Source organism: Melozone crissalis, unplaced genomic scaffold (genome assembly GCF_028551555.1).
Source record: "Melozone crissalis strain CALT ecotype California unplaced genomic scaffold, PUWL_Pcris_2 ptg000027l_1, whole genome shotgun sequence".
Classification (NCBI taxonomy): domain Eukaryota; kingdom Metazoa; phylum Chordata; class Aves; order Passeriformes; family Passerellidae; genus Melozone; species Melozone crissalis.
In genome coordinates this window covers 73,768,606-73,796,052 of record NW_026535805.1, presented here as the reverse complement: position 1 = coordinate 73,796,052, position 27,447 = coordinate 73,768,606, and the positions used below count along the sequence as shown (strand labels likewise).

At 37.3% G+C, this 27,447-nt stretch overlaps 1 protein-coding gene across 2 annotated transcripts in view; it reads right to left on the bottom strand.

The window, feature by feature from the left end:
* UBE3D (ubiquitin protein ligase E3D) overlaps positions 1 to 27,447 on the bottom strand; it is a 98,499-nt gene that overhangs the window by 38,557 nt on the left and 32,495 nt on the right. The window contains exons 9-10 of one of the 2 annotated variants that reach the window (XM_054280388.1): positions 15,795 to 15,933; positions 6,786 to 6,814 (exon numbers count right to left, since the gene is read on the bottom strand). In XM_054280388.1, coding sequence (XP_054136363.1) covers positions 6,786 to 6,814; positions 15,795 to 15,933 — 168 coding nt within the window. The remainder of the gene's footprint in view (positions 1 to 6,785; positions 6,815 to 15,794; positions 15,934 to 27,447) is intronic. The other variant, XM_054280389.1, reaches the window with a different exon arrangement.

Below are 27,447 nucleotides of genomic sequence, written 5' to 3'. Positions count from 1 at the left end.
ATGATACAAGTTATACTCATTTATCACTGCAAAGCACAGCTCACACATGGGCTTCTTTGACAGCACCCTGGATAACTGGCTGAAATAAAATGCATTTCAAAAATTAAATATCTGTTAAAACACTGGTGTCAGACAAAGCCATTAACTGCACATGTACGTATGGGATACGTAGGGACTGCCTGTCTCACTGGGCTGGGATAATGCAATTATTTAGAGACTACCATCAAACCAATATTCACTCCTGACCTATCCATCACTGCAGAGACCTAGAGCAACATCTAAGAGGTGCAATCAACCCTACACCTCAGAAATTGAATGGCTTCTTTGGGTCCCCAGTTAAACAGCTGACTGCAACAACAGCCACCACCATGGACAGCAAACCACGTCAGCAGAGGGTGAGAAGCGAGTGAGGCAGGAGGCAGCTCCTTGCAGGCTCTCAGAGACACACAAACACTGAGTAGCACAGCATTAGCCTGCACGGTGCCCGAGGCCCTGCTGACAAAAGACACTAAAAGGCTGAGGTACTCAATGTCCTTTTTGCCTCAATCTTTGCTGATCATCAGCCTGCAAGAATCCCAGGCCCCTGAGACCAGCAGGGAAGTCTGTAAGAAGACTTACCCTTCATGAAGGAGGACCAGGTAACAGAACATAGTGGACACACATCTGCATCAGGAAAAGTGCTGCTAGCAAGTTGAGGGAACTCATCCTTCACCCAAAGCAGCACTGGTAAGGTCACATCTGGACTGGTGAGTCCAGGTCTGGGCTCCCCAGTACAAGAAGGATACGGACTTAATGAAGTGAGGAAAAGGCTAAGAACAGGCTAAGAAGAGACCACGAGGATGACTAAGATATTGGAGTGACTTTCCTATGAGGAGAGGCTGAGAGCTGGGACTGTCCAGCCTGGACAAGAGAAGGTCCAGGGGGATCATATCAATGTGTAAAAATACCTGATGGGAGGGAGTGATGAGAGATGAGAGAGCCAGACTCTTCCCAGTAGTGCCTACTGACAGGACAAGAGGCAATAAGCACAAATAAAAGAGCATGAAATTCCTTCTGAACTCTTTGACTGCAAGAGAGTAGAACATTGGCACAGGCTGCCCAGGGAGGCTGTGGAATCTCCATCCTTGAAGGTATTTAAAACCCAACTGGGCGTGCTCCTGGGTAACCTGCTCTAGTTGTCTGTGCTTTAGCATGGGGATATCAAGAGGTCATGTCCAACCTCAATGACTTTGTGACTCTAAATGTATTTCTGCTGCATGCATTTTTTAAGTGAACCAGCTAACTAACAAAGTTTAGTAGTTCTAAGTCATCCTTGAACAAAAGTGGTTCAAATGTTTTGCAAAACTTACAAACTGGATTTTGTCTACTCTGCTCTTTTTGGGGGGTTTAGACAGTGCAAATTTCACATTCCCTCTTAATTTTGCTGCCTAAGCTTCTTTTTAGAAATCAATCTCCTTCATTCATTTGAAAGATACTTTAGTCAAATATGGACAGAAAATGCTTCTGAATTAAACCTTATCTTGCAGTTTTGGTTGCCTTCTCTTCTCCCCTTCTCCTTTGCAACCTCTTTATATCACAATATAGTATGAATCTGTCCATCAGCTTATGGCTCCATATAGTACATATTATTCTCTTCAAGCTTCTTTTCCTCCCCCACTCTTTTTCTTTGTCTGTTTCCCAGCCACTGAATACTTTCCAGTTTCAGAGGAAAATAACAATTAGCTTTTATTATTATGAGACCTTTTCTTGTACTGATAAAAATCTTATTATGCAAAACAAACCTAGAACAATTTCTTTAACAATGACATTTTCATGTTCATTTTTAACTTCTTTTTAGAAAACATTAATGACCTTCAAGAAGAATCAATTTTTCAGATTCTTTCTTCCAATTCTTTTTCCTATTTTTTTAATTCAATTTTACCATCAAGGATAAATATATATGAACAAAGTATACACTGGAGAGATATCTCCCTGGAGGCATCACTTTGGATTACTGAAGTATAATTATTACAGCACTTTGGTCTGCTCTAAGACTTCTAAAATACTGTTTAAAATATCTTCCTTAGGGCAAGGCCACTAAAAAATATGCTGTTGAACCGCAAATGCCTGCATTATAAAAAAAAATTTAGCATTTCCTCAAGTTCAGTGAATGAAAAATAGCATAAATTAGTAGAAATGTAGAAAGATGATTATCAACAACACGTTAGAAATGTTCCAAAGCTGAGGATCACAGCATGACCTTAAGGTTTGAAAGAAATAACCTGAAGTTCTTAAAAATTTTACCAGCTTTATAAGATAAACACTAAGAATTACCAAAGATCAACACCAGGCACTTAACATTTCTGCATGAAAACCTTTAATAAGCCTGTATTGAGTGGAAAAAATAAAAATGAAAAATTGTTTGCCTCAAACTTCTAAAACAATCATTCTCCTAGACTTCTCACTAAACCCCTTGATGCTTGACACACAACATGAACAGATATTTTTTATTCACTTTCAACATCTGCCACCTCATTTCACTCACTTTGTATCCTGAATTTAAGCATCTTATACAAAATTCTATTGTGCTGCATATACAACTAAAAACAACTCTCAAAAGGGATTTTGATCCCCAAAACCTTAAATTGCCTTACTAAGCCAAATGAAATGAGCATGGTTGCTTCCATGTGCAAGGGTTACTTTTATAATGCGACTGATCCTCCCTACCTTTACTGATTTAAAAGAATTAACTGTCCCTTAGCTTGCTTTTTAAAATAGAGGCTTGTAATCTTTAAATCTCAGGGATCTTTCCAAAAACTTAATTTTTTTCACATTACAGATTTTTTTATGCACAGTCACAGATACATGTCCACTGTGCATTACACGAAGTCCAACTATAGGAAAAAATGTTTTGCACTTTTCCATATCTTCTGTTTCTGGCTGATCTTCTTTTTCCCAACTATAAAACACAAATAAAGCCTGTTTAAAAAACAGAAAGACTGGAAAACAGAAGGAAAGAAAAGTACAGACCTTGAACACCAGGAGTAAAATTAAATTAGTTAACTGCTAGAAGCATGAAGCATTAATGAAATAGAAATAGAGAATTTTTCCCTTATGAGGAACATTTATTCAGTGTTAATTAAATTCTTTTATTCAAAATCTATACTTACCCAAGTGTAAAAATATTATATCATATCAATAACTGCAGAATGTAAGCAAGTACTACATTACAAGCATCTTTTCCCCATCTAGTGGAGTGAGACCTTTAAATCATTTATACTGATTGAAGTCTTCAAGTAAAGGACAAAAAACCCAACAGAGAACCCTCTGCATGAACCAGCAGCCACAGCTATTAATTCACTTGTCTAACAAACAGCTATTGGAGATTAGCTTCAAGCATTTCCTTGCAAAGTTCACATGCAATAGTGTTAATGAGGAACTTTCAGAGTCTGCAATAATTATTTCCCTACAATATATCCAGCTGACTGGTTTATTCATTTGCAGGCCAGTTCTGCACCACTGAAGCCAAAGAGAGTTTTGATATTAACTTCAAAAGGTTCAGGTCCTTGCCTACAATGTTGAGCTATCACCACAAATGCTTCAGGTGAATTTCTGTAATACCACACAAACTAATTAAAGCAAAGCTGCCACCACTAAAGGACCACCACTAGAATTTTCTAGCTTACAAGATGAGGAAAAGGCTCCTAAGTTTTCAATTGGACACCCCAAATGATTGCCTAACTTTAAATCCACTCAGTATTTGTTCATTTGAATGAGAACTCTAGGTAATCCAAAGTCCTGGCAATTTTTATTGGAATGGTGAAAACTGGACTGACAAGTCACTTCTGCATAAACAGAGTAGCATGTGAGATTAAGATAATTTCTTTACATGAAATTCTTTTTCTGTGACTTGCATCTTCTTCAAGATGATTACCTTGTTGTAAAAAAATAGTATGGGGTTGTTTTGAGAATCATACTGGAATCATATTGAATATTTAATCATATTAAATATGCCATATTTAATCAGGCATTCAGTTGCTTTGTAAATTATCAGAATGTAGGCTGGAAAAGGAGTATAATCCAACAGTGACACTGCACTTTAGCAAGTATTAGTACTTTAACCAGTATCAGTATTGCTGTAAAAGAGTCCCTCGACTCCTTTGTTGTTTTGTATTAGGAATGCATGCCCTGCCTTTGCAGGAAAGGCTTACATAAAATGATTAGCTATGAAGTGTCACCAGGGTTTTCTCCAGCTTCTGAGCTACACCTACAAAATACATAAACACTGTCTCACTTCTGACAGCTCATTTTAACTAAGTTACAGGAGCACAATCATTTCCAGGTGGAATCAGAGCTCTGCTTCATCTAAATCTAGTGTTGTAGATACAACCTTGTTGAGCAGAGTCCTCAGAAGATGATCTAATTACCAGGCAAATGGGAGAATGGTCTCTCCCCAAACTCCTCACACAGGAGTGGCCTAAAAATGTAGAATAAGACTCAGTAGGTCTAAATGAATCTTAGCATTGAGCAATACAGCTCTGACACATAAAAGCATACAGAACAGAATACAGCAAGTTTCACAGACATTATTTAGTCACATTATACATGCTACCTTAAAATAGGAAAAGCAGTCACTTAAAGGAATATATCCTCAGGACAATTATGCAGAATAGACACTTCTGATTAATTTGACTAGTCATTAGCTACTGCTCCACAAAAATACAGCTGAAAATGCATTTCCTTTCTGTGCAAGCAGAGAAGGCAAACTGAAATATGATAGGAAGGCTTCTGTGTGTTCAGCTGTTCAGCAGACCTTTTTTTTTAAAGTTAAAGAAGCACAATTGATTCTACTTTGCTACAAAGAAGGATATAAAGCCCTGTTGTTCCTCCCTCCCACACCTGAAAAAAAGAAAATACAATTAGGTAATGGTAAGCATTAAAAGTTAGTGTCTAAACAGGGAAAAAGTGCAAGAATTAAAGAGCTGTCTGCTCATAAATGGCATGGAAACAAAACAAATTTGTATCTAATAAAAATGAGAAAGTAACATGGAAACTCATCAGTGCATAAAACTCAAAATGGTTAACAAATTGGGAAACAAGAGAGAATTTAACTTCTGTAAATCTAGCAAATGATGAATGAAATAGACTGTATGAAAACATGAAATATAAAGTCAGCAGCAAGCTCTCTGGTGAGTAAAGAAATCTGCTAGCTAGTCACCCCCCCATTACACAATAATAGCCTTTTTTTAATTTGGTGGGACATATGAAAATAAGAAATATGACAAAGACTGGAGCATCAATAGCAAGAAAACCTTTTATTTAAAGCTGAATTATGCAGTTTTTGATAAGAAGCAGAACAAGGGTCAGCAGTACCAGTCACAGGAAGTGAGAACATCTGAACAGAAAAACGTTCAGTCATTTTCAGGATAATATTTAGAAATGCCATGCATTCTGGAAGAACTTAGAAGTGGACTGAGTAGCCAAAACAGTCAGTACAATTAAAATAACATCTTCATTTGTACAAATTTTCAGGCAAGATTCTTTTCCATGCAAGGTGCTTAATACTTTTTTTTCTTCTATTTTCCATTTAAAACTCAAGCTCACTAAAAGCAACAGAAGAAATATAGCTCCCTGATCTGGTTTCATTTATCTACAATGCCATAGCTCACAGAAATAATGGAGACTGGAACTGGTGTTTTAAAATAGTCTCTTTCTCTATACACCATGCTTTTATAGTTTACATTAGCTATATAGGCATACGCTTTTTTTTCTTTAGGAATAATATTTTTTTCTTTCTTTCCTTCCATAAGGCAGAATCACTTCCTATTTCATTTGTCAGGCTTCTGGGAGACAGATGAAGAAACTTTAACCAAAATGCCTGGCAAAAGTCCAAACAGCAATCACATTCTGCCCACCCAACATTGCCTGTGATCTCACTCTGCTACGGCATCTTCAGATTTCTGCAAGTTTTTCTACATATTGCTAAATGGTTGCCACATTTCACCTCAAGGCATGACAGCTTTCTACTGGATGCTAAACAGTCTCCTTATTTCAGTAAGTTGTATTAATGCTTACACACCCTTTTGCCCTTCTCTTTCCTCCCACGGGAATATTCCAAATCTTATTTTAGCAGCTCTATAAAATGCATTGGCTGAGATACCTCCACACACTCCCATGTGTAAACCAGCTTCCTTCGTAACAAAAGCAGCAGAGCTATTGCAAAGAAATATTCACAAATCTGATCTTTTCTATAGATCAAAGCAGTAAAAAACTTAGAGAAGGAAATAATCTTGTCCTTTTTTTGGCCAGTCACATTTGTGTTGGTGTATGTCAATGAGAACATCACCAGCCTAATAAAAGGGTAGTTGGTCTATCTCATCTCTTACACTTCAGGTTTCTCCCTACCCCTGGACACACAGTGTTCTGTCCTGTTCCCCATGCCATGTCCATTCTAGCTCTTCTAAATCCAAACAGAGTTTTCTTCTTTAAGAAGCAGAAGCTTTCAAGCAGGACCATTTGTCATCAGCCACCACCCCCGGAACAGACCTATGATTTAAGCACAAAGATTTAGAGCACACTACTCTCTACTGACATTGCAACAGAATGATGGGCTTCTGCTTCTGAGGGAAGGCAAATTGTATGTTTCTCACTGGAGGCATTACTGACTTCTTCACCAAAAGATCCATTCCAGACTCATTTTCAACTGACAATAAAAAGAGGAGAACTTAACAGCCCTCTTCCTTTTTGTCCACCGTGTACTTTATCACAGTCAAGTCATCGATTCAATTATTATGCTCTGGGTTTACAGCCTTCTGTTCATTTGTCCATTTGTCTCCTTGAAGACATTATTACTGTTTCCAGCTCTTGAACGTGTAACACTCCTGAGATGCTCTAAGTGCCTTGGCAAGCTGACCTGTCTGTTAATAAAACGCTAGGATTTATTGACAACCTCCCTCAGGATTCCTCAAAATCTTATAATTTGTGATAACATCATATCTGCTCCAGCCTATAGCTGAAATCTAAGAGAGTTGTATCCATCTGTTTTTAAAGCACTTTTAAAACTACTAAGAATCATCCTTATAAATACATGTTTTATTCTGCAGAGCTTTCTGGACTCCTCAAGTAGCTTCAAAGCTTCTATCCAGACTCTTAATGGATATGAACAATGTTGTAGCTTTCCATAACAACACACATTCACAAAACACACAGCATAACAACATGAACTCCTAAGGAAAATCTCCATTACAGAACCATTATTATCCAATGACTCAGTATTATTTTTAAAGCAAAAGAGCTCTTTGTAGCTGATAATGTGATTTCTGTGCATTTTTAGCTACAATATTGACACTTGCACCTCACATAAATCAAGCTATTAACTGCAGTCTGGGTAGAGCTAAGATTATCTCAGAGATGCCAAGGTTTTGGAGGGAAGCAGCCTTATACAAACCACGCTGAACATGTATTGCAGTATTAGGTTGCGCACAGGTCTAAATATATCTTTTCAGCAGAGCTTGTTTCTCAGTCACAAACAGCCTCAATTAATAAATAGGAATGGATGGTCTAGCAGTATATCAGACCTCCCATAAGACTTCCTTATGTATATATTCAGGTACATAAAACACGGGTATTTGTCTTTTCCACAGTGTGGTGCCTATTGATAAAGACAAACTCTCAATTTCTGCTTAATTGTGCATTACCTACACAACTACTCAATCATTACGACATAACAACTACACTTTTAGATTTCAGACTTGGAAAAATCAGAAGGTTCACAATAGATGAAAACTGGAAAAATTAGTTCTGTGTTCACCCCTTTCAAGCAGTTTACTCATAGCCTATACCAGACCATCTAAACAGGATCCCTGCAATTAATTATACATTCACATCTAAATGGTAAATGCCTGTATTGGTTTTGCATAGCAAGGTTTTGGTAGCAGGAGGCTCCAGGGGTGGCTTCTGTGAGAAGCTGCCAGAACTTCCCCATGTCTGACACAGCCAATGCCAGCTGGCTCCAAGATGGACCCACAGCTGGTCAAGGCAGAGCCCATCAGTGGTGGTGGTGGTGCCTCTGAGATAACAGCCTTGAGAAGGGGGAAAAACCCTGTTCAACAATCTGGGAGAGAGGAGTGAGCCTGTGTGGGAGGAACAGCTCTGCAGACACCAAGCTCAGTGAAGGAGGAGGAGAGGAGGTGTTCCAGGTACTGGAGCAGAGGTTCCCCTGCAGCCTGTGGGGGAATCTGTGCCAGAGCAGGTGGATGCTTTCAGGATGCAGTGACCCTGTGGGAAGCCTGTGCTGGAGCAGGCTCCTGGAAGGACTTATAGATAGAGAAGCTCACACCGGAACAGGTTTGCTGGCAGGGCTTGTCACCTCACAGAAGGGATCCACACTGGAGCAGGGGAATTGTGTGAGAGTCCTCTGCCTGAGAAGGAAGGAGCAGCAGAGACCATGTGGGATGAACTCACCATGGCCCCCATTCTCCACACCCTTGCACTGCTAGGAGGAGCTGTCAAAGAACTGAGAATATATTCAACCTGAAAAGGGAGGACTCAGGGGTAAATATTTTCAAGATTTTGTTTTACTTCTCTGTACTTATCCTACTCTGATTTATTTGATAGCAAATTCAGTTAATTTCCCCAAGTCAAATCTGTTTTGGCCATGACAGTACTGGTGAGTGATTTCCTCCCATCCTTTCATTGACCCAGGAGCTGTTCATTGCAGTTTCCTGTCCAGCTAAGGAGGGGAGTGATAAAGCAGCTTTGGTGGGCAACCAGGGTCAAACCCCCACAATCTGAGCATCTTTTCTAAGAAAACTGCTTTGAACTGTATTACTACACACTTATGCAAGAGGTGGTTTTTCCTATATTCTAGGCAAAGAGAATTGCAGAAATGAATTGTTCTTTCAAAATATCTTCCCTCTCAAGCAGCAGGAAACCATAATTCCAGAGCAGGCACTTGCCTGCATCTACATGTTCACTGCTTCTTACCTGGAGCACATGGGTTTTTTTGTAATTTAATCTACTTCTCTTTATGATAAGTGCATATTCACTCTCTCTTAATTTCCTCTTTACTGGAGAACTGCCTTGGAAGAAAAGAACAGTTTACCCTTTCCAAGAAACTGATGACAAATTTTGAATCTCGGTTTAGGGCCACTGCTGTCAAGGTTCTGATTTTCCACCATTGAGCACTGAAAGGATCACAAAATCTTGTGCTTCCACATGTAAGCTTGGCTTGCATTCTTCCTATTCATAGCTTCAGTTTAGGTTTGCACATGATTGATTTCATTCTGTTTCAGGCCAATATAAATGGGCAGTTCCTTCCCATTAGAGAAAATGTAGCCATGCCACATATTAGATAAGGGAAATAATACCTCCCCATTAGCATGACCAAAGCAGCTACAGATATCACAAAACCATAGCCTAGAAATGTGAGCCTGTGCTGCAGATATGGATGAGACATATAGGGACACATAAGGACACATGGACATTTTTCAGTAAGGTCCTGCATATACAGAACTTAACAGTTCTCAGCCAGGAGACATTATGCTTTAATAAACTGCATAATGCTTTAATAAACTGCATAATAACAGAATAGTATGAAACATTTTTGGTACAGTTTCAACAAGAAGGTAAAAATACTAATTATAGTTCAACTAAAAAATTGTTCCCTTTGAGACTGAGGTTAACAACGAACAAAAGGGATAGTCTCAACATATACACCTGAATGCTCCAGAGACACTTTCAAAAGATAGCTTACAGTGAACACCAAGTAAGATAACCTGAGTGACATAATATAAATCAACTTAATATGGAACAATTAAGCAGCAGACAAAATAATAATTTCTTAATTGAACATAGAAATTTCTATAATTCTGCAAAGAAGTATTCAGTTTTGTCATTGAAACACTAACTCTCTTAATATCATTTGCTCTTGGCAGCATTTATTCATAATTTTACATTTTAATTTGTTCATACAGTTTTAGAATTTTTTTCTGAATTATTCTGCAGTGTTTCAATAGATTTATTATGGCTCTTATTAAATGCAAAAAACATGAAAAAAGTCCTAAATATATACACTGTAAGTTCTTTTATTTAAAAGCTGCTGAAATATTGTATGCATGTTTTACAAAACTACATCTGCTTTCAAATATAAGGTTTAGGTACTTCTTTCCTGTTTAAAGTAAATAATTTGAAACTAAACTTTAAAACTTACACATAATAATCACAAATAAAACAGAAAAAAAATCCATTCTGTGTCATCCTGGAAACCTATCTGAGTTAGTCAAAACTACAAAAAGCATATAGCAGGTACTTTTATAGTAACCTGCAAAAAAAAATCAAAACATCATTATTTTGGGTAAAATCTGAGTAGCCAAAAGAGGCTGGCACTAAATATTCTGAGTTTGTTCACTGTAGTTTACATTATATACAATTGGTCTGCTAAGGAAAACATACATGACTGTATTTGAACAGATAACAATGTATTTGCAGTGGTTGCTTCATAAATATTGTCAATGTTAAAGCAAAAATTTCAGAGAATAGGCAGTTGCAAACTTGAGAGAAATATTTTTTAAAAATTTGTACTGTGTCTAAAAACTCATCATTTGTCTGTGAAATACTATAGAATCTACATATTCAGGCCTCTAATTCATTTTGTGGGAGATCTTCACTAAGCAGGCAATAGCCTGTGATTTTAAAAAAATGTTTAAAGAGATAATAAGCCATTTCACTGCATAAATTCACTTATTTACTTTTCCTTTCTGGTATAGTTTAATAAAAGACACAATGTTTTGAAAGCCATTTCTTCACTCCTAATATTTTCTTTTATTGTATTTTTATCCCCCTTTGCTGCTCTTTGACAGTGCTCCAAAGGAGTGGAATCCAGCTTAAAAGAATTCATGCATCTTCCCTAGCTCCAAATGCTCAGAACAAATGGAAAAGCTGAACAGATTTTTGTAAATTTTACTCAGCTGTTAGCTTCAAAAAGGATTGTCAAAAGACACAGATGCATCTGTTATCTTCAGCTAACTTCTTGCAAGAAATTATTTTGAAATTGCTTTTCATATATATAGTGACACACAAAACATAGAAGTATTGATATTAAAAACCACCAAATATCAAGGGACACTTTAGTTTGGACCAAGCATAGACCTGAGAGACAGCAGAAATTTTATATTTTGTTTTCCATGACCCTTTTGATACTCACACACTACAGCTACAAAACGATAATGAATACTGTATTTATTCATTCTTATATTTTCTGAGCAACTGATATTCTGTATTTCTAAACCATCTTGTCTTTAGTAAGTTTTCTGCACTGTATTAAGAGACTAAATGACAGAGAATTGACAGGCTGTTCTATGAGAAACCTTGGGTTTTCCTTCTTTTTTGAAAGCAAAGTAACTGCAAATGAATTTTTCCTTCAGAGACCCCACTAGGGATTCTTACTGCAATGGTAGAATAAACAGGTTTTTGTTTTTTCTTAAACAGTGGCTTCACTTCTCTTAACCACAGCAGACACTGTGCTGAAAGCTACCAGGGGCACTGGATGCACCTCCAAAAACTCTCAAGAGCTATTTGAAACAAAATTTTGAAGCAGCTCAGCAGTTCTTAATCACAATCTTCCTTCAATTTCACACAACCGTAAAAGTAAAAATAAAACCATGATCTGTTTAACTCTGAAAACTGTTGTTTACAGTCTGTGGCCTTATGAATAGTGCCTTCATAGGGCAAGTAAAATGTCTGGTTTCTCACAGCAACAGCAGTGAGAGAAAATGTGCTCAACAGCCCCATATATCATCATAAGAATTCAATATCCAGGACATTTTCTGTTCACCGTGCTTGAATTCAGAGAAAGACGAGATAAGGTTAGAAAAACACAGCAGAGATTACTTGTCACTTTAAAGCATCTCCCTGTGTTAACTGTTCTGTGCTGTAGGCTCTGAAATACCAACACAGCCTCTGAGACTGTGCTCAGAAGCAGCACTGTGACAAAGTACATGATAACTCAAGTGGGTGCTAGCTACAAGCGTTTGCAAGTATTAAGAATAATACACAAAGTAAAGCCCAACCATTCCTAAAGCAAAGGGCTGACAGCTCAGGCGGGTGGACAGCCAAATAGATTGACTGTGTAATAAGGTAACTCAGCTTTCCGTGCAGAGTCATGGAGCTGAAGAGAAAGCTGCAAAACAGCGCTCAGAGCAAAAGCAAACGAAAAAAATTAATCTTTTCTAGTAGCAAACTCCTCTCTCCCTTCTTACTGCTTTTCTCATTGCTCCAGGGTAAGTATCAAGTGCCTCAGTCAATCCTATTACCTTGATCTGAGACATCCTTAGCATGGGTGAGGGATTACAAGCCTGCGAAGGTACAAGTCAGGGCTGAAAAACCGTGTTCTCCAGTAAAGCCAGGAGCTGCCATCAACCAGCAAGAAACAGAGTCCTTCAGAGTTTACAGGCTCAGGCTTCCTAAGATTTAACTCTCTATAGCCCACCAAAAAAATGTCACTGCAATTGTTCAGGTGAAATGAGAGATGAGCCAAAGACAACCTGTATCTAGGCTCAACACCCTGGGAAACATATGAGCTGGGAGCTGGCTGTAGTGAGCACCTCAAACTCAGCAGAGCTATGTAGCACAGTCTGCTGCTGCTCTTCTCTCCCAGGCTCCTCTAGCAACATAAATCACACTGAAAGATCTTTACGGGGTCAAAACCAAATTGAAAAGTGATTTCAAATATTATGTTACTAAGCAGTAGCACACCAATGGAAAATAAAATGTAATTTATGTCTCAGCACTGATACAGAGTCTGCTAAGCTAGTCCCAGAGAGTACTTCCAGAGCACAAGGCAGAACAGAGTTTATTACAGATTATTAGCAACTAAGCAGATTTCCTTTGTGTGCTTTTTACAGCCTAAGCATCACCCAATGCAGATGCATACGAACTAAAATTTTGGCTTGTCAACACTGCAATACTGTAATATAATTGGGAGAGAGGGTAAATACATTCTCAAAAAGCATGGGTGTCAATGAGATCATTTTTGGTTACCTAATGAAAAAACCTGGATTTTTAAAAGCTCCTGCAACAGGGTATTGGGAGTTAAACTGTAACTTTTAGATCCTTACATTAGAGCTGCCTGCTAGATACATTTCCAAATACTGTATGAAAACATAAAGAAAAGCACCAGTAGAAAGCAGTAGTCCATTTAACTCCTCACCATGTGTCCAACTGTGGAAACACATATAAATGAAAGGAGAAAACTCTGGCACTTTCTGGGGTTGTTTTTCCCTTCTAATTCCTCCAGCATTCAGTTGCAGGAACCTGGCCCCTGTTGAACAAGACAGCCACTGTTCCACTGTGTAGATAACAGGGAACTCTGCAATTATTTTCAGTTCAAATACAAGTTTCATTGTAATATAGAATTAAAATGTTTTAAATTTTTCTAGACAACTGCCAGATTAAGGTCTACCACAAAATAACGCATAGCTAGTTTTGTCATTTTGCCATTACTCCATTAAGATACATGAAATATCAGTTTTCAATTAGTGCCCTTTTATTATTCCCTTTTTGGCTCACAATCTTCCCTATTTTGGATGCAGCATGATCTTATGCCCAGGCAACAGCACAATTTAGTATCATTATTCAAGCTCTCTTCAGATCTTGCCAGCTTTTTCCAAGAAAAATACAAAAAACTAGGATCTGTAATTCTAGTATTTGCTGAACATGAAGAAGCAAGCCAGAAAAAATCCCCAAAATTATAAGGCTGGCAAACCATTATAAAGCATCAGGGAAAAGCCTGGGCAAACTTTTTTCTGCTTCATGGATTCACTGACTGAGATCCAAACAAGGTTTATATAGATAAAAATAAATAAAACAATATTTTACTGGACAGTGTTTGCCCTCTAGGGCAAACACTTGGTGATATTGACTGTCTGCCAAGGAGAGTGACAGTTGGAGTCACAGAATTTTATCAAAAAAGCCATTTTCCTTTCCTCCCACTTGGCAAAATAGAACATTATCTTAGCAGAGCAGGTTTCTAACTTGGGCTTTTCAAAAACTGCAAAGTGTGTTGCTGTGAAAGACAGGACATGGTCACATTGCCAACTTTGGCACACAGGCAGGAAAACCACGATCTGTGCAGGCCAGTGCTCAGTAAATGAGCTTAGCCCAGCACTGTTTGCTTTCATCTGTTGCACAGAAATCTGGGGTTGAAAGGCCATGGTCAGAAGGTCTCCAGGGGATGATGGTGTCCCACCCCATGGCTGACAAAACCCTATGCTTCCAGGACCTGTACCGTGCACCTCAAGGGCAATGGCTTCTTTACAAAGGTAGCCTCACAAAGGTAAAATTATCCAGGAGCAACTGAGCACAATCATCCAGAGTCAGGCAGGGAAAAAAAGACAAGTCTGATGTTTTGTGTACTCTGTGGTAAAAACACCAGCTGACAGACATCTATCACTTCCTGTCTCTACCCCATACACAAATCAAAGGGAATCCCAAATACACAACATGGGACTGAGTTTGCACAGAAACAATACAGGACACACAGCCTCAGCACACAGGAAGAGATTCCCACTTAACCTGTCATGGATAAAGCAGGGAAGACTTTACTACAGATTATTGGTAATGTAAGAGACAAGGAATACGTCCTCTTGGATTAGACAACAAAAATGTTCAGTTCTTAATAGGAAACATGGACTTCTCAGCTGCATGGATTACTACTGCTGGCCAATCCTTGAAATTTATAATTATTGCAATCTATTGGCATCCAGGAGATTCTTCCATTTTATGGCCTCTGAATGTACAACCCAGTAACAATTCTGACTTTGTCTATTAAAATAACATTGAAGCAATCAGTGGCTGCTGCTGTACCCAAGTGACCACCATGTACAGATTCCCTGTTTCCAAGCACACAAGATGCAAAGTGAGAAACAATGCAGGCACCTATTTCCTAAAACAGCAGCTTTCAGCAGCTGTACATCAGTGTAACTCTCTTAAAGTCAATTACTTGATTTTGTTTTACAACCACTTTTTTGCTTCAAAATCTACAAAAAGACTACCTTTCAGTAAACATAGCTCAGCAACACTAATTAGAGGTGTGTTAAGTACAAACAGGAAATACAGATGAATAGATGCTACCTGGTTTCATGTTACAAACTATTAAGAACATTCAGTCCCACTAAGATGATGATTCTTTCATATCTGCCAGAACAAACACAGACTCAGCACACTTCCTGCTCAACAGCTGGTTACTTACTTACTTACTGGTTACGTATTGATTTGCATCAATACTCAACCTACAGACTATGTAACTACAGGGGGGAAGACAGAAGCATCATTAAAAGGCTGAGTTGCTATGTCATATCATCATGAATTCAGTTGTCTCTGTTGCATTTGTAAAAATCATACCCTCCAACCACATTACAAAAGAAATAAAAATCACAATTTACCATGTCTGCAACAATGTTTGCTTTGGAAAATTTCTATGATTGCTGAGAACTTCCAAAGTAACATACAGAAGAATGTTTTCACCACTGGAAATCTTTATGTTGTTGCTGAGGATTTTTTTTAAGCCTGAAAGACTTTTTGTAATTATTCTAGCTACTGTAGCCTAAATTTGATGAAATTTCTTTAAATTTCATCACTTTAAACTGTAACAAACTGATTAAAAATCCAATGGCATTTTCCACCTTGGTCTACATTTTAAAATAACGGAGAGTCATACAACTACAGAAGACAAACCCTCTGAAAGGGTTTATGGCCCCCAGGTACCTCTCTTTTTCCAAAAGTAACACCTTTCTAATGAAACAGAAGCTGTTCCTTACCTGAAAAGAGTTCATGCATCGAAGTGAAGGTGGCAGAGATGTGGTACTCAGACCCAGTATCAACAATAATTCCAAACATGTTTCTGATGGAAACTTTAAAGGATAAACTCCCATATCATCTTCCCATGCATCAGCAAGCCTATAGAGTTAAAAAAAGCTTCTTCATTTTCTTAAAATAAATCTAAACCAGAAGTTTCAATTAAGTATTAAAATGTGTCATATCACTGTGATAAAAAATTCCCTTCATGTTTTCTCTGTAAAAGTGAAAGATCAGTGTGTTTTACCAGAAAAACACTGTGCATTTAGATAAAGTGCCTTACCCATACCACCAATATCTTTCAAAAATACACATAATGTGAAAGGAAAACTTAGCCTATTTTAGAAAAATTCACTCCTGTTTCTAATTCAGCTTCATTACTTGTGAACAAAATTTCATCTGTCACTTGTAATTTCCCATTCTACAATGATTTTACGCATAGAGTATTCTTTGCAGTACTTTAATATATATATTAATATATAATTATATAATGCCTCCACTTTTTATTTTGTTTCTAGAAAGATTCCCTACAATTTTGAAGACAGGAGGTCAGACATGATTTTCAAAACTGATGTTCATTATGCTCACTGGGAACTTACTAACAGTCTACACAAAGCAAAAATCAATCCCAGTTCATCTTCTACAGATTTTTTATTTGGATGTAGTAAAAGTTATTTCTAGAGTTACTCATAAAAACAACATTTCAGAAGCAGATTCCTGTAAACTGCTCCCACTATCACATGCTGAAGAACAACATTAGTTCAACAAGATTTACTCAAAATACAAGATCATTCTGCTTCCTATAGTTCAGGATTATTTCTTCCATAATACACAAACTGACAGACTGATCAGTGATCCAGTTACTTTAATGACTTTGGGTAGGTAATATCAGATACTCCTGGATAAGATGAATGCCATTTATTCTCAGCACATCTGAGTGCATTGCTTCAGAAGACAATGCTTGCTACCCTTCCCTGTCCAAGACTTCAAGATTTCACTAAACAATCTTAGCATCAGCTTTCACTTTTGAATTCCTCCAGCTCTTCTGACTGAACCACTGCCCGTGAACATACCAGCTTATTTTAATGTACTTTCTAGAAACAGCTGCATTTTTTCAGACACTTGGGGCCCCAGCATTCAGCATGGTGAAAACTGAGCAAATACTCTCTTCACAATATCTGTGTCACCCTGGTTCTCATTCTCTCAGGCCTCCCAAACCCAATGACTCACTGTAAAGTCTTGCTTCTTACACATAGGCTTGCATATACACTTTTGATAAATATCACCTTCTTAGTTCTTCTAGAAGATGTCCTACTTAGCATAATTTACACATCTTTCTTCAAAGAGTGGGTGTACTTTCACTTTCTTACCTCTATTTGTCTGAAATCAGCCACTTACATTTCAGTTCTTTGCTTTTTTTTCTAATATTTATATCTTTTTCTCTTTCTTAATTTATCTGTGTGTATATAAGAATCCAACCCTGCTTTGATATATAGAAGGAAGACCTATAATGCAAAGAATGCCAGAGGGGCTTTCATCTCTCTAAAAGTATTTTCTCTCTTTTTTTTTTGTCCCCACAATAAAAGACAAAGAGAATCATATCACATCTAGATTACCAGATATATAATTTCTTTTCTCAAACCGCACCAGAATGAGTCATCTTGACAGAAGAAGATCTAAGTTTTACATGGCAAGGAGAAGGAGGAAGGCATCCCCTGGTCTTCTAATGGCAGCGCATCATTTAAGATTTCCAACTTATCTGAGACCATACCAAAGGGCAGTGGCCAAAACCTCCCACACATTAACACGTTTTATAATATGTACTATCTCACTGGACATTTATACTGTGACACATGGATCTGGAAAGTTGTTAAAGCTACTACAAAAAATCCCAACTGACCACTAGGACAGGAAGGTAAGATGTTTAGAAGAGACTCTGAAGTATTCTCATTATTGGAAGGTACAAACCTCCAGTTAAGTCACAAATATTATGTCAGTGCTGAATGGAAACAGGATTATTTTATAAGACTACAGACTACACAAGTGGCCAAGCCCAGAAAAGGCAGCCCTGACTGGTTCAGAGTTCCAGGTTGGATGGGGCTCTCTCTGAGCAACCTGGTCTACTGGAAGGCATCCCTCCCCACAGCAGGAGGATAACAACTAGAAGATCCTTAAGGTCCCTCCCAACCCAAACCACTCTGTGATTCTATAAATGTTCCAGGAGGAACACAAAGCTAGATGATGAGCCCTAAGTACTCAGTAACCAAGGAGTCTTGTTAACTGTAATCCAGAATGGAGTTTTACATTTCCTTATCCCTTGGTAATTTCATTTCCCCACATAATTAGAAACTTACCTTTAAATGCTCCTTACTCATTCTTTTCTCTACATGTTCTACAATCTGGTGAGGCACGAAAATTTAGGTGAAGTTAGCAAAATAGGGCCTCTCTTTTTCAGAAATCAGCAAATCTAAACAAAGCACTGTGCAGGCACCTTCAAACACATCTAGAGAGTTTGGAGACTGGAGGTGGTATGCTAAGGTTCTGGGTCTTGGGAAGGTGTTTCCACAGATCAACACCCTTTCTTCAAAGAAACTTTTCAGAACTCCAAGCAATATTCAAAACATCACAACTTACATCAGTACCCTGATTCTAATCTTGTGTTTTTGATACAAGAAGATGCCTCCTCATTTTAAAATCCAACTACTACAGCCCTGACACCAAACTGGGGATTTTTCTTTTGTGGCTGTTGGTTTAGCTGAGGGAAAGTAGGTTTGCATAAAGACATTTAGCTTAATTACATTGGAATTCTTGTTTATTAATTGCTCAATTATTAATATTTCCTGAAATTATTCCAGTGCATTCCCTTATTACAAACAAAACATATCCCAGCATTTACTGCTCCAGGAACACACATGTTAGGAATTAGTCCTTGTGACTTGCCCTTTGACAGCATTTAACACAAATGGTTGTGGAAAAGTCACTGCTTTATTAGATCATTCTCTTTGGTCTTCTCTATCCCTGTTGCTGTTAGAAGCACTTTTCCATAATCTCTATTGTAGAGGAAAAAGATAAGCATCTATGCATAAAACAAAAGCAAAAAAAACCACGAAGAATCCACTGTTTTTCACCTTAGTTTCATGGTCTTTCTATATAAAAGCAGTTGTCTCACTTCCAGTACAGAAGACTTTGCTTTTTACTGGAAGAGGTAGATGGGCAGATAATGCTCCTCAGGAGAGTGAGCATCCACAGAGGACAGCTCAGCTGATCACTCCCAGCACAATTCCCAGACATCACAGCACAGCTTCTATGCTGGCTGAAAGGAATAAGGGAGGAGGTAAGACAAAAGCTTGAGGAAAGTGAGGCTGACAACAGAATAATTCCTTCAGGAAATATTCAACTTTTCTACAACACAAAGAAGTCTTGAGATTCTGGACTTCACAGTCTGACACAAGAAAATATGATTCTCAGTATCAAAATTTATAAATTCCAAACAAATTCTCTAAGTCATTGTGGGGTGCAAGACTGCACCTATTTTGGACAATTTTGTGACAAGTAAAATCTCAACACTACCTATTAGCCTTGCCAGTATTTGAGGGAAATGTGACTCAGCTTTAGAAACCAGGCTTGAATAGAGTAAGATGTAGGAAAACATACTCAGGAAAATGGTACAAACTCAGACCATGCTCCAAGTCAAGAAAAGAGCATGCCAGAGTGATTTTTTTTTCCACAGGATGTTAAATCCACCTCTGCAAATCACCATTATCATCCAGTTTTGTGTGTCAGTGATCTCACCAACAGGAAAACACAAATAATTCTAAGCATTTTGTGTGCCACTTCATTCTTTCCATTTTCTCTCTCTTTTCTTTATCCCACTCTTCCCCAAAACTTGTATTAATCCTTTTAGCATATTTCAACCAAATTTTCTTAAGAAAGATCTCAAAAAAATTAGATTTGGGGAAGTTTCATGTTTTCCTGATTTTCAGGAGAGTACTGAGAAGGAATGCACATTAGTTGCTCCACAGAGAAAAGCTGCTAATGGAACACAGCAACATATATACCAGCTAATCACGTGGTGCTTGCCTGGGAGAATATGAGCATGAATTTATTAATATGGTATTTCTATCTAGCAAAATCAACTACTATAAACAAAGTAAACATGTTCTTCAGAGCCCACCGCACTCCCTAGTGAGTGAAACAAACTGAGAGGCTTGGTGCTTTTACTTAAGTGCACTCTATGTTGTGGGTTCAGGACAACTGGAAAAAAAAATCTTAAATTTTGAGGCAAGAAGAAGAGTTGGTGATAATTGAATTGATCCCTAGTAAGAACAACAGTCAGAGGCTTCCCAGTGTTAATCAAACTTGAGTTGCAACTTCTGCAGATCAGAGTGAAACCTCAAATTCAGAACTTCTTCTGTTCAGTCTAAGAGATATCTATTAGTCTCACCCATGAAAACACAATTAACAGACATTAGATTGAAAGATATAACTAGAACCTTCACATAACTTTCATTCTGAGAAGGACAGAACCACATACGATGAATGCTAATAAAACTTCCATATATTTCTGGCACACAATTCAGAACTGAACTGAAGTAGTACAGAAATGAAGAAGTAAAACTCTGCTCAAGGAGGGCGATACTTGGCTGGATGCTGATGTGAAACAACAACGTGCTTTGTGCTAAACTGTCAGAACAGAGCACTCCAAACAAGTAAGAAATAAAAATGACAAACTGAGACTATCTTCCCCCTTGTCCTTTTCAATACTTTCTCTAAGGAACTGGTCATTTAAAGGAGAAATTTATAACTTTTTATATGATTCTCACATTCCCATAACCAGTCAAAGAAATACAGCTAGAAAAGCAAAGTTCCCATAGTCACATGTATAAAATGTTTTTAAAAATGAAGTGGTATTTTCAAAGTTGTTTAGTTGATAATAATGCAAAATCCAGGAAAATTTTGATTTCTTTAAAAAATTAAAAGAAATCAACAATTCAAGCAATTAATTCAAGCAATTAATTCTGAAAGCAGAGAGGAGTAAAACTTGAAAATTACATAAGATGAAAGACAGTCACTTCTCTAACAGAAACAATTGATCACAACAGTTTTAGAAAATGTTTTACATTTGAATCACCATGCATCAGGGAATGGTATTTGTCTACTGCTCCCTGTGGAATTCATCCCAATGAATTGTCTATATAAGTTAGAATAACATTTCAAAACTGTGTTCTTAAAAGCCAGTTTTAAAACACCAAAATAACGAATTGCATTCATTTCATAATTTCTTGATATAAGTAGTAAACTAACACAGTCATCCATCAGGTCATGGAACCCACCCACAACATCCTAAGTCTTCATGGAAAAATGCAATATACATGGCAAATCAGGGAAGCAAAAGAAAAATTTGTATCTCAAACTTGAGAAAAACTGATGAAGATTCTCACAAGATTTTTAAAAACTGGACCAGACTTCTGACTAGATTGCATTTATTTCAAAAGAAGCCTCTTCCATCAGTGCTAAAGACATTTATCAATAATAATCCTTTGTGGTACATGAGATTCACTTTTAAACGCAACTGAGCTGTCTCAGCAACAGACAAAGTAAGGCTTTGAAGAGGAACAGATAAGCCCTTTTTTCCTTTCCAGAACATCCCCATCATCACCTCTAATTTAGCAAGCTACTTCTATAAATACACTAACTGAGGAGAGTCTACACAGGTCAAAACTGGAAAATGCAAAAGCTCTTACTCAGTGTTGCTGAGGCAATGTACCAACTAGATTTTATTAATTATGATCTAGGTAAATGTGCTCTGCATTTAGGGCTCCAAATGCTGTGAAACTCTTGAAGGAGATGTTAACTGTAGCTTCAGTGCTTTGATGAATCAAGCCTGTGCTGAAGAATCCAATATAAAAGCTGACAGAAGCTCAGCCCTGAATCTCAGAGCTCACTGAATGTTGTTAAAGCTGCCCTTTCTACAAGTTACAGCTCTGAGAGAAATGACAGATGACTTTACTGAACCAAAGGACAAACCTGCTAAATTAAATAACTATTTGTAAAAGTGATTTAATCTAAAAACAATTCTTAATTATGGTTGATGATGTGTCTATATACTTAATGTACCAGGAGGCTAAGTTATTTATACTTTTAATTATCCTTCCAGCGATCTAAAAACAACATAAAAATCAATGCCTGCTCATTAGCTACTGAACTCTTACCAAAATTTAAATAATATGGACAACTCAGAAGTGCAGTATTTCACAGCCTACAGTGAAAGTACTTCTTGCCTTTGGAAAAAAACTTGCTTTGTAGAACCACTGCTTCCATCCTGAAACTAACATCTGTGGTCATGTTCTACCATTCATTATTTATCCTGAGCAGCTGGGAGTGTCAAGTGTGGGCTTGGAGCAAATTTTCCCTGGGATCTTTACTAGTTGCATGGTATCCCAAACCAATAGGTATTAAATCTCTCATAAGAAACAAAAACATAAGAACAGAAATTTAACCCACTGGTTTCCCTGCAAAGAAATGAGCAAGAGAAGAGCAAACTATTTAGGGAAGTAAGAAGGCAGTGAGCATTCCTCTGTATTTTTTGGAATGGACTACAGTGGTCGATACAGAAGCTCCATCTTGAAGTTTTAAACATTTTCTTTTTCAGTGTAGCACTACAGAGACAAGACTTCATTTAACTGTATTTCTGTACTTTCACATGGCCTTAAATATTATCACTTGCAAAGCAATCTCATTATAAAATTACTGATACATAATTCTTACACTAAAGTGCATCATATACAGCATATACATATACTTTAATGTAGTATATTTAATTATATTAGTTATATATACAACAATCCTATTAACATATAATGATACATATTTATATAAATTACTATAAGAGGTGCATATAGAAGGATATGCTCACTATTAACAGTCTTCTAGCTTTTTTTTCCTGAGTAATGAATACTTTGATTGGAAAAAATATGCAAATTTGGAGTCTAGTAAAAAAGAAGTTAGCTAGAAATCCACTGCAGAAACAATTCACCAGGTTTAAAATACCCTGTCCTGCAAAATGTAAGCCCTTCTTGAACTTTCAATGTGTCACCATTTGAAAAGGGCAAGTTATTTAATACTAATAAGAAAGCCTTATAATGAAAATTCAGATTTAATCTCACCAGAGTACTAGTGTCATAATATTTTTCAGATGGGCTGACATAAGAGGTATCAACTGGTCTTGTAGTATTTCAAAGCACCTTTTAATTAAAATTATGCTATTTGCTCTGATGAATGCTTTTATGATTTAAAATACATACTCCACATGCAGTTTTCTCATTTCTAACTCCAGTATATAGCATAGATTAAATAACTCATGCTAAAAGGTACATTAAAAGCCAGTGGATTAAATAATTTTGTTTGCATTAAACAACTACATCTTAATCTCAACGGCATTAATTTTATTAATGCACTTGAAATTATTTTATAACTTCTTGACATTTTTTGATCATTGCAAGCTATTTAAGGGAAGTCAAAAAGAGAAGTAAAGCTGCCTATTTCAAACTGTAAAGCAAAGCCCAAATTACTTCACACCAACCAACATTTTTAGTAGACTCAACTGCCCTATATTAACTTAAATGTAACAACATTGGTTTTGGGATATTTATTAGGAAATGCTATTTGCAGAACAAAGCCTCTGCATAGTCCACAGAATTAAATTCTTTTTTTCTCAAAGGGTAAAGGGCAAAAGCAGAAAACCAAACAACTGTGTTAATATACTGGTCCAAGACAGACAAGGTTGTTTACAATCAGATTATTCCTCTGAAGCACAGAAAGCTATCTCAACATACTGCAACTTCTTCCATGGCAATAAATCTTGACATTTTAATTCTGTCCAGGAGTAACTTTGCCTTGGAGTATGTAATTTCAAAGTAATGCTCAGCATACTTCTCCAGACTAAATATTCTTGGGTGTTCACCAACTTCTTTTCTACATTGCCTTCTCTCCTCCATCTGGCTGCTATGCAATTTCAAAAGCATTACTTTTAAGCTGCAAACTCTTATCACCCATAAAATATTTTCATTCCATTGCAAAACAGCACCAACTGTACAGTCTCTGTGGAAGACAAAACACAATTTCAGCTGCAAGAATCACTGAAATAAAGCTTAAACATCACAGAAGGATTAGCAGGTGTTCATCTATTCTGAAATCTGTAGGTTGAAGATTCATAGGATCTAAAATGGATGTATGAAAACCTAAATCAAGCAACAATGTCTACAGCAGACTTATGTTCAATGGGACACCTAGATATGTGGGACCACAAACACTCACAAATGTACTAAATTTAAAATTCTCAACAGTACTCAAACTATGTACAGATGGTCTGTGAGTACAACTAAGACATACTTAGTCTTTATTTAGTTTCAGCACCAGGTAAGCAGAAATGGGCTCATCAAAGAATGAAGTGAAAAAGTTATTTTAATTTCATGGGAACTGGTCTTGGATATAAAATCCCAAACCTGCTGGGTATGTCCCAGAATATGCTCTACCAGCAAAACCACAGTCCATAAAGATATAGCAGCAGCAGATCTAGCCACAGAGTCCACCCATAGCAACAACTGTCTATGGATAGAGACAGTTTTTCTTCATTCATCTACAAGATCAACAGCTTACTGCAAAAACTGAACCTGTAAAAACAGAAAACTGCTGCAAATGTTCATCAGTTACAGTGAAGGTCTTTTTAGAGCATCTGACTGAGGAATAGAAGCTCACAGAGAAAAAGCTCCTGCTGGGCTTGCGATGTCAAACATCTAGATATAACAGGAAGAAAACATGGCAGACAGTGAATTCTGTCACAATATATATTTTTTAAACTATTTTTTAAAAAACCCTACATAATTTTTGCCTACCTGGGTGCAAGAGTAGAATCCACATTCATTTAATTTTCCTACAAAACCAAGAAAAGCACTGGAGTTTAACTCTTGCTGAGCATCGCCTAAAGTCTGCTCTGACTGCTCTTTAACATCCACACTATGCAGAATTGCTGGTGCAGCTCCAAAGTACAGTTCAATTGCTGACTTCTCAGCAGCAAAGCAATGAGGTCCCACTAAAAGGAGAGGGAAATTACTCTCATAAAAACTGCATGGCCAAAGCTTTAGAATAAGCTTCTTCACCTTCATGGTTGTGTTAAGGCTTTAAGCTGCACTTTTTTTCGTGTCTTACTGCATCCCAGGTAGAAAGAATTAAAGTAACTTTTCTGAAAACAATAAAGATCAGATTCCTGCAGCCAGAGCACTGCTGAGAATTCACCATAGTGGAGGATGGCAGTAGCAAAAGTAGTACTATGACTCTACAATGCAGTTTTCTTGAATATAGCTCTACAACTCAGAATGATCAGATAGATTTGAATGCATCCTAAAATACTTTTCTTCACCTTAAGCACCTCTTGATTCCTTCCTGGATACATCTTGCTCTAAATTAGAACAGATTGCTCATTATATCCCTAATGTATGACAATAACTGTAGACTACTGTGCTTGGGCTGGATGCAGAGGACACAGCAGTGTGCTATGACCTGTGCTAACAGCTTGACTGGTGCCATCTTACTTGCAAGGAATATCAAATGTGAGCAGCAACACCATCAAACTAAAAAGCCTCTCTTCCCAGTATGTGTGAACCAAATACTTGAATTCTCAGGTTACATCACTTTCTTTGTTTTTTTCTAAACTCTTAAGACTTTGGATATGTATTTAAGGGTATATAAAGGCTACTTGCCCCAGCAAATGTGAATATGCCTCTTCTAATAGCACTTATTTCCTGAAGGGTGCAAGTGCATAGTAGAGCTGTAGAAAAACAAAGTACTGTGTAAAAGCTCCTTCAGGGCACGTGCTGACATCAATATAGTTACTCCAGCAAGTGCAAAGTAATTCCAGACAGCTCACCCTTAAAAGGTTCATTTAATTTTAGGGAAGCCTGCTTATGGGACTAGTGATGTCTGCTGGACTGGCTGCTTTCCTCAGCAGACTTTTCTTGCAACTGTTGTTGTCAACCCATAGGTTTTTTTTCATCATTAACAATGTATTCCTCTAGATGAACACTTGCTTTACAGATATTGTGGGAAAAGTATAACACAAAAGGTTTATCTCCAAAATTGTGCAAATAAAGCAAATGCGCTTAAAAGTCAGGGCAGGAGAAGGAATGTGGAGGTAACTGGCAAGACAGCCAGAAAATATAAAATCACAGAATCATTTTGATTGGGATAGACCTCTAAGATCATACAGACACTATCAAGTCCAAGTACTGCCACAAACACTCCATTATGCCAGAAAAAAAAAAAAGCTATTTGCCTGGGTGTATTTTTCTGTAAATACAAGAACTTACAGAATCTTATCAAGGAAGTCTAGAGATGGGTCATACATGTAGAGCACCTTCTCCTCACTGTCTGCACATTAGCAGCATCTCCTGCATGTAGCTGAGCTTCCCACCTGAAGGCTGAGACAACAGGCTGTCTCTCAGCCCCTCCAGGGGCTGACACTAGGTAGAAGGGCCAGAGAAAACTCAAAATATCTCTGCTGTCTCCTGGGCTCCACTTCCACCAAACTCTCACACAGGAATAATTTTACAGACTCTTTCCTCATGCTTTCCCCTCTCAAGGCTGGAAACTCCAATCATAAAATAGGAGACTCAGGAGGAAGACATAAATGTCTTTTCCAAAAATATTGGCATGTCTAAATTTTTGAATGCCCAGATGTTATCAATAACACTGCTCTCCTGAAAGTGCCTTTACATCTCTTCATGAAACTATAATCTTTATTTAAAAATCATCAAAATGAGGTGTTATAGTAGTGAACATAAAAAATATGGTGTCAGGTATCCTATTATCAATACAAGGGCCCTTCAGAGAAAGTTTCCCTCTGTACAAATGCTACATCCAGTGTCTGAGAATTATTTTTCACCATGTAAAATATGAAAGGTTGATAAAGAGGCAATCAAAAAATCCAAAACCATCATTCTAAACAGTGACAAGGCAGATCAAATACAAGAATTCTAGTTTTCTATTCTTTTGTACTAATTCAGTACAAAAGGTTCCAAAAACCTTATGAGCAGTATGTCCAGATCCACTGAGGGTCAGATGCTTAAGAAAGAGAAGACCTATGTAATTTGAAATGGCATTTAATTCACTTCAGTTCACCCAATCACTTCTCAGGTGAGCAAATTATTCTAAGAGCAAGGGGATAAAAAAAAAAAGCTGGAGGCTGTAAAGATAATTTAGTTTTCAAAGAGAAGTTCTCATAATGAAAACAGGGCAGTGAACCAAGCTGCAGTACCTTAGCAAGGTCTTTTACCAGTATATCTATTTCAAAATAAAGTAGTATACAATGTGCAAGATTTTTTAAAAAACTACCTACTATTCTTGATCTCTTATAATAATTCTAAGCATCACAAATGCAATGTCAAGAATTATTTTGAGTTATTAAGCTCCTAGTTTCATCCGTGACTGATTTGTTTTCCAGTTTAATTTGTTTGAAGTCCTTCTTGATTCAGTGAGACATTACTGTAGTCAGTCCAAAAATACCTGGTTTGCTTGCCCAAAACAGCTACCAGCTGATTTCCAAATTGGTAACTCTGATTG